The sequence below is a fragment of the Magnolia sinica genome, chromosome 19, assembly GCF_029962835.1.
Source record: "Magnolia sinica isolate HGM2019 chromosome 19, MsV1, whole genome shotgun sequence".
Classification (NCBI taxonomy): Eukaryota; Viridiplantae; Streptophyta; class Magnoliopsida; order Magnoliales; family Magnoliaceae; genus Magnolia; species Magnolia sinica.
The window spans coordinates 25885511-25892921 of NC_080591.1; the positions used below are offsets into that span (position 1 = coordinate 25885511).

The 7411-nt window shown below is 44.3% G+C and overlaps 1 protein-coding gene across 1 annotated transcript in view; it reads right to left on the reverse strand.

Moving 5' to 3' along the window:
• The window catches only part of LOC131234394 (uncharacterized), a 69388-nt gene extending 67517 nt beyond the window's left edge, over positions 1 to 1871 (reverse strand). The window contains exons 1-3 of the mRNA XM_058231233.1: positions 1528 to 1871; positions 287 to 340; positions 21 to 116 (exon numbers count right to left, since the gene is read on the reverse strand). Coding sequence (XP_058087216.1) covers positions 21 to 116; positions 287 to 340; positions 1528 to 1675 — 298 coding nt within the window. The 5' untranslated portion in view covers positions 1676 to 1871. The remainder of the gene's footprint in view (positions 1 to 20; positions 117 to 286; positions 341 to 1527) is intronic.
• Positions 1872 to 7411: the final 5540 nt, after the last annotated feature.

Sequence of the window (7411 nt, forward strand, 5' to 3'; positions counted from 1 at the left end):
TCCAAATAGGATCAACTTACCCACGTGACCGATAAATACAACATTCAGATGCCGCTTCTTATTATCTTCCTTTTCATCTTCTTCAATAACTTCTTCAGTCATTTCCTTGTCTTTCCCTAAAATTCAGCCCATTTAGAACGTACATCACATCAGTGCAGAAAATTTCAACAAACAGTGGACATGCATGATGGACTGCCCTATCTTTATGCTGCTTAGATCCTATTCAATTATTCCAAAGTTTAGTTATAAACATGTGCAGCATAATAATAAAGCAAGATTAAAACACCTTTTGGCTCCAAGTGCAATGACTGCAAATTTGATTGGATCTCCTCCCGAATAACTGGGAATCACAAATCAAAGCTGAGTTAGAGGAAGCATTTTATTTGAAGCAGCCTCGATTAGGCTAAACTTCAAGGTACGCCATGTCCTTTGTAACAAGAATAAAACCACTGAGGCTTAAATAACTCATGTGCATGTGTGTGCCGTTTGAAGTAGAGAATGTCATGATTGCTGAATAATACACACAATGTTAATATAGAATAATAGTAATAACAACTAGCCAGTATGGAGACGTCTCAAACACAACTAGTAGTAGATGTGGTCAGGGGGAACCATGCAACTAGCTGTTTGTGGGCCCATAATACGGTATGTATGGCACCCAATCCAGCCAACAGGGTCCCACCATGGAACAGGAAGGCCCCAAAATTATGCCAATCCAATCATCAGGTGGGCCACAGCATAAAAACAATGGACGACCACCCAAAAACCTCCAATTTCACTTGATGGACCACATGATCACTGGATCGGCAACCTGATTTTTGTGGTGTCCCGCTTTCATGGTGAGGCAACCCGCGAAACAGGTAGGATGCCATACACCACTGTGGGTCCAACACCCCAAGTAGTTGCATTTACAACTAGTTGTAAGTGGGAAATTTCTCAAAAAAAAAATATACATATCATAATTATTTTTAATATTATTGTTGTTATTAAGCTTAAAAAAAATAAAAAATACAATAAAAAGAAAAACTTCAGATATTCCAATAAATAAAAATGCATCCAAATACAACGACAGCTTCTAATGCTGAAGAGAGAGAATGGGAAATTTCTCAAAAAATATACATATCATAATTGTTTTTTACAATTATTATTGTTATTAAGCTACGAAAAATTAAAAAATACAATAAAAAGAAAAACTTCAGATATTCAGTCAATAAAAATGCATCCAAATACAACAACAGCTTATAATGCTGAAGAGAGAGAATATGATAAAAATAAATAAATAAAGAGTAAATTGCTTTGCCGATACTTCCATCAAAAGCGGAATGGACGAACTTCCGAAGTTCCAAACCGAGATCGGTAATTGGCAAAGCTGATCAGATCTACTTCAACCGTCGAAATTCAATCTTTGTTAGCCTTATAATACAAGCGATAGCATAACAGTGGCAGAAGAGAAAGTGATGGGGAATTATTATTTTAAAAAAAAATAATAATGAAAAGAACTAGGGTTAGGGTTTTTCATGGACCAACCTTCCGGAACGGGAGATGGGGCCTCGGTCTGTGATGGAGGGTGGTGATGATGATCTTCGTCCATGGCGTCGTCTTCCTTGCTCCAATCGTACGGCTCACCGGCATCCACGACGGCCGGATGACCCGGAGCGGCGTTTTCCGCCTCCATCGCGCCTGCGGCGAGTGCTTGCTTGGTGGCTGCTGCTGCTGCTGGGGTTTGGTTTTGAGAAGAGATTTCGAGGGTTTCTGTGGCGTCGGGCGCAGGTTAGCGATTCTCAATCTCCCTTCTCTTTTTCTCTTCTTTCTTTGCTTTTACAGCTTCGCTACGCCACACGTGTACAGAACACATGCCGTTATCCGACCACGCATCCACCACCCATTGTAGGCCGCGGATTGCCTCCAGCCGTAAGCTTTGTGGGCCCACCGTGATGTATGTGTTATATGGACGCGGATTGCGTACAGAAACCGCGAGTAGACACGTCCCTACAGGACGGTGCTCTGTGGGCCCCACGATGATATATTTGTTTTATCCACACCGTCCATCTACTTTGGATCGTTATTTTAGAGAGTGACGCCAAAAATGAGGCAGATCAAAATCTTAGGGAGAGCACGCCACATAAAAACAGTGGTGATTGAACGACCACCGTTAAAAACTTCCGAGTCCGCTAACCAACTAACCCATTGGTAATAAAAAAGACGGGATGAACGGAAAACACGTATATTAGCTTAATGGTGAGTACTCAATCGCCATTGATTCCCGTGGTGTGGCCACGTGAGATTTTATTCCGCACATGGATGACGTGGATAAAACAAATACATACTAATGGGCTCGTACTACTGTCCAATAATGTCAGTGGAGTCGGCTAACATAACTATTAATAAGAGCCTATCTACTCGTTCAAAAATTACAAACTTTTATTTTCGAAATATTGATAGGTAAAACTCTAATTGTAAAGTTTATTTGTTTTAAGAATTAATTAAAAAACTCTAAAAAATTAAGTGATGGAGATTTATTTTTTTTTTCTCTAAGTTTATTTAGCTTAAGTGTATAGATATTTTTTATTAATTTTTTGACAAGTTTGTTGTTAAACTTTTTAATTACTTTAAATCTTACCCTCCTCTCTTCTATTTACAGTCCCTCTAAAGTATACCCACGTGATGAGCACCTCATGTTAAATGTGGGGCTCCACACTATGAATTGTCCATGTCAAGGTGGACTGACATAATGTGCAGTAACTTTAAAACTGGACCCCATGTGATGGATGCCCCGCATCAAAGTGTAGCTCCATGTAGTGAATGACTCACATCAAAGGTGGGACCCACGTGGTGAAAGGTAGATATTGAAGGTGAGAGCATATGATGGAAGGCTTGCATGGTGAACATTAAAAGTGGATCCCTCATGATGGATGGCCCACATCAAAATGTGGTCCACCTGATGGACTATTTACATCAAGTGGGACCCACGTAATGTGTTGTCCATACTAAAGGTGGGACCCATGTGATGGATGGTGGATATTAAAGGTGGGCCCGCATGATGAACGACCCATATCGAAGGCCCCCCACATGATTAATGGTCCACATAAAGGTGGGCCCACACAATGCACGGTTCACATCAATGGAGGGCCCCATGTGATGGATGACCCAATTAAGGCATGGCTTGGCATAATAGACCATCCATGTTGAGTGGGACCCACATAAATGAATGGTGTACATCAAAGGTGGGTCCACATGATGGATGGTTGACATCAAAGGTGGGCCCACGTGATGAACAATCTGTATTGAAAGGGGGCCCCACATAATGAATAATCCACATTAAGGTGGCCCACATAATGGACGAAGTGGGCGATACATGATGGATGGGCCACATCAAAGTGTGGCCTCTCATGATGGACAATTCACATTAAGTGGGCCCCACCTAATGGATGGTCCACATCCAAGGTCTCGCATAATGCACAGCCCATGTCCAAAGTTACCCAACATGATAGATGATCCACATAGAAGGTGCACACTACACAATAATGGTACACGGGTGTTACCATTATGGATGATCCCCAATGCGAATAGAAGGTGCACACTACACCCTGTACCTCTGGTACATGGGTATTACCTTTTACACATGCATCAACAAAGATTGAAATGGATTAACCAACTAGCTTAAAATCAACACATGCAGGATGGGAATTCTGGTCGAAATTAATACCACCCATCAAGGTCTCCAGGAGCCAGAACACACCCTACAACATTCAAAAGGGTGAGGTTATCCAAACACTCTAAACTAAGACCCTTATGTCGATGGTTACTGTTACAACACACATATTGCCAACACCTGAAAGTTACTCAGCAACAAATCAAGCTTTCATCATAACCAGTACCTTATATTAACCGTTGAAAACAAGTATCAGGCCCACCGGAACGACAAATCACGTCATATGGGCCGATAATAGCCCAAAGAAGTGTGTAATGGCCCACCTGGGCCTCACCATCGACCCAAAATGAGCCAGGATCCCTGTGTAGGGTCCCCAATGCGAATGGACGGAGTGGATTATGATACTGATGTTTCAGTGGGCCCCTACACGATGCATACACACTGAAAACACTCGTGTGCGAAGTACACTGAAACCTCTGGCACCTCTAGCTCGGTCAAACAAGCTTTGACCAGGCCCTTTGCAAATGAAAAAAATCTCCCGCCATCTGGAAATTTAAACCAACCACCTTTGAGCTCCAAAGTGGCCCACCACGGCCATTTTCTAAACCATCCAAACCGTCCATCTTGTCCACGGGCCCATGCATAGGGACGAGGAAGATCATGTGAGACCATTCGGAATCCTCTGTGCGGCTGAGATTTGATATGGTGGACCCATCTGCGACCACCTGGGTGGCCTAAGATCGCAGTGATCAGGCAATCCCATCCATCCGACCATTGAAGGGATGTTTTGTCCTTTGCCAAAAACGGTCGGACACCCACCTGTAGCAAGGAAAGGACGAGGGAACTTTTCCCTTTTCGGAAGTCGGCTGCCGACCGTCCGATGGGCCTCATCCAACCGTCGAAATCCCTCCCTCCATAGCTATATATATGGGACCCTGTAGCCCTTGGGATGGGCACAAAGGAGAGAGAGAGAGAGAGAGAGAGAGAGAGAGAGAGGAGAGAGAGTGGAAAGAAAGAGAGAAAGCAACAAGGAGATCGACCCCCTGTTTCAGCTTAAGTGAGGCAGGCAGCTGCCGTCTCAGGTAAAACATTTCCTTTTCTTTCATTTTCCTTGTAGCACCAGCTAGATAGAGGTGATACTTGCCTGGACCGAAACCAGGCCAAGCAATGGCTGAGTTCAGTCCAGCAGCAATGGTGTTTGGGTCGAGCCAAGCATTGGCCCGCTTCAGACTACAACACAGTCGATCAAGTAACACCAGTTCGGGTCCCATTCAAGGTTTGTTTTAAGCTCTCTGTAGAGCTTCAAAACCAGCTCAAGGAGAAAGCCAAACACGATGGCTGTATCAAGTTAAGAACCAGCCAAACAATGACCAGGTTCAGATAGACAACAGGCCAACTGATGGCCGTTTTCCAGGATGAGGAACCAGCCAAACAATGGCTGTGTACTTGGATTGAAATCCAGGCCTAGTTCGGGTGGAGGCCAGCCAAACGATGGTCGTGCGTCAGGCCAAAAACCAAGAAGGACTGAGGCTTTGCTTTGAGCTGAGAGCTGGCCAAGGAACGGCCATGTATCATGGCTTGCTGCAGGCCTATCTGGAGCTTTGTCTTATGCCGAGATCAGGTCAATCAATGGCCAAGATGGGGGCCCGGGATGATGCAGAAGGTAGGCTCCGGGTGGGCCACGGAGCAATGCAAGAACCTGTCCAGCGGCTGGACACTCTCTGGATAAGGAGTTGGCGAGTGAATGGAAATAGCTCTCAGCAAAGCTGAGAACGGGTGTTGGGCCTCACCGAATTGCAGGTGGGCCGCACCCTGTAATAGCAAGTGGGCCGCACCTTGCATCAACCCATGAGCTGCACGCTGGTTTCCTTTTTCAGACCAGGTGGGCCACCCCCCATGTAAACCATAGTGGGCCACACCTTGCCAACGTGGGCCCCAAAAATCGCAAGTGGGCCTCACTCAGCATCAAGTGGGCTGCAAGCTTTGGGCCGTCCCAAATGGACAGAAGACTCCTTAAACGTGCCTCCTAAAAGCAAATAAAACAATACGTTATATAAATATAATGCATATAATATTATATGGTGGGCCCCATGTGGGACCCACCATGATGGCGTTTTACCTCACTACATCAGCAGTCGTGGGACCCACATGTGTGTGGACCCCATGAGATGCGTGCACTGCCCATCTGCTTTAAACCTATGGCGTCAATGCACCCTAACTGTCTGACGTCAGCAACTCTGTGGACCCCACCTTGTTGCATATGATTTATCCAAACCATCCATCCAGTAGGCGAGCTCGCCCGTCCTAAGGGCCTGAAAAGAAAATAAGACTGGTCTAATGATCAAATGGACCACAACAGGGATTGAACGTCCAGTTTTAAAGCCTTCTGGGTCACAGAAGTTTTGAGCCAATATGATATTTTCCCGCTCGATTTGGGTCTACACGATCTCCTTGGACGGATCATATGTTGCAGTGGACCACGTACATGGACCCCACCATGATATAAGTATTTTATCTGCATGATCTGTGCAGTGGATCCCACTATAATATAAGTGTTTTCCTGCACCATTTGTCCCAACCTGATGTAAATGTTTTATTTACACCAACCATATGACGGTGGGCCCTACCATTAATATATGTGCTTTTCATCCACATCGTCCGGCCCTCTGAACGGGTGGGGCCCGCCTTATGATGTGTTGCATGTCCGCACCATCTATGGGACTTCACTGTGATGTATCAGTTAATCCAAGCCGTCCATCTAACGCTGGGCCAGCAGCCCACCACCTATTTAGATGTTGTATCGATGGCGGCAAGTTCTGGGGCTTGCCCTGATGCATGGGACCCACTTGATACATATGAGGTCCATGTGTGAGGACCAGTTCAACCCCTGGTAAGGAAGAGCTTAAGCCCAGTTGGACCACCTTGCTTGAATAAGTACATGGTGGGCCTAGCACAAGCCTAAAAGGCCTTCCTGCTGGATTCCTTTAAACCTTCTTGTTAGTTGGACAAAGTCATAAAAATACCTAACAAATATAAGCTGTAATTTTAGGAGATTCCTTGAGTGACCTTAGACTGTAAAAGGATGTAGACCGAGTTCGCAAACACGACCCTACAAGTGATGATTTTCTTTCCCTTAAGCTTTCCATCCCTAACTAGACCAGAAATAGTAGCTTTATTAATGTAAACGACAAGCCAGACTAAAGATAAACTGTGTGTGGAAATAGACCGCACTCACTTGACCTATCTATTTAACATAATGATTCTCATGCTTACTATCGTTTAGGTTCTTGATTTCTCTGAACTATCATGGTGAATAATCTAGTCATTCATGTTATGTATCTTATGTTAACTCAGTTAGGGTGCATTGGTATAAATATATGTATTGTTCCTTACTCCCTTTTCATATTTTAATCTATGTTGTTATGACACACATACTGTTGGAATCTCTCTATGGGAAGTTCTAAGTAAGGGAGAGTCTGTGCTTAGGGTGTAATCAGACGAGTTGTGATGTGGGTAGGCCCCTGACATGGAGGTTTTAGCTATTAGTACTTGATCATGGGATTTATCATCCATGTGTGGTTTCACCTAACTGACTCGGGATGAACTTTACAACCTTTCCAATACCGCTGTTTACTCGTCTTTGAACCATTCATGCTGTCATGTTTTAATCGCCACATTTGAAATTTTCAACATTTCACTCCCAATCGGGATTAGTGGTGGGCCCTTTATGTTGAATTGATTGACCACATGTTGGTGGGT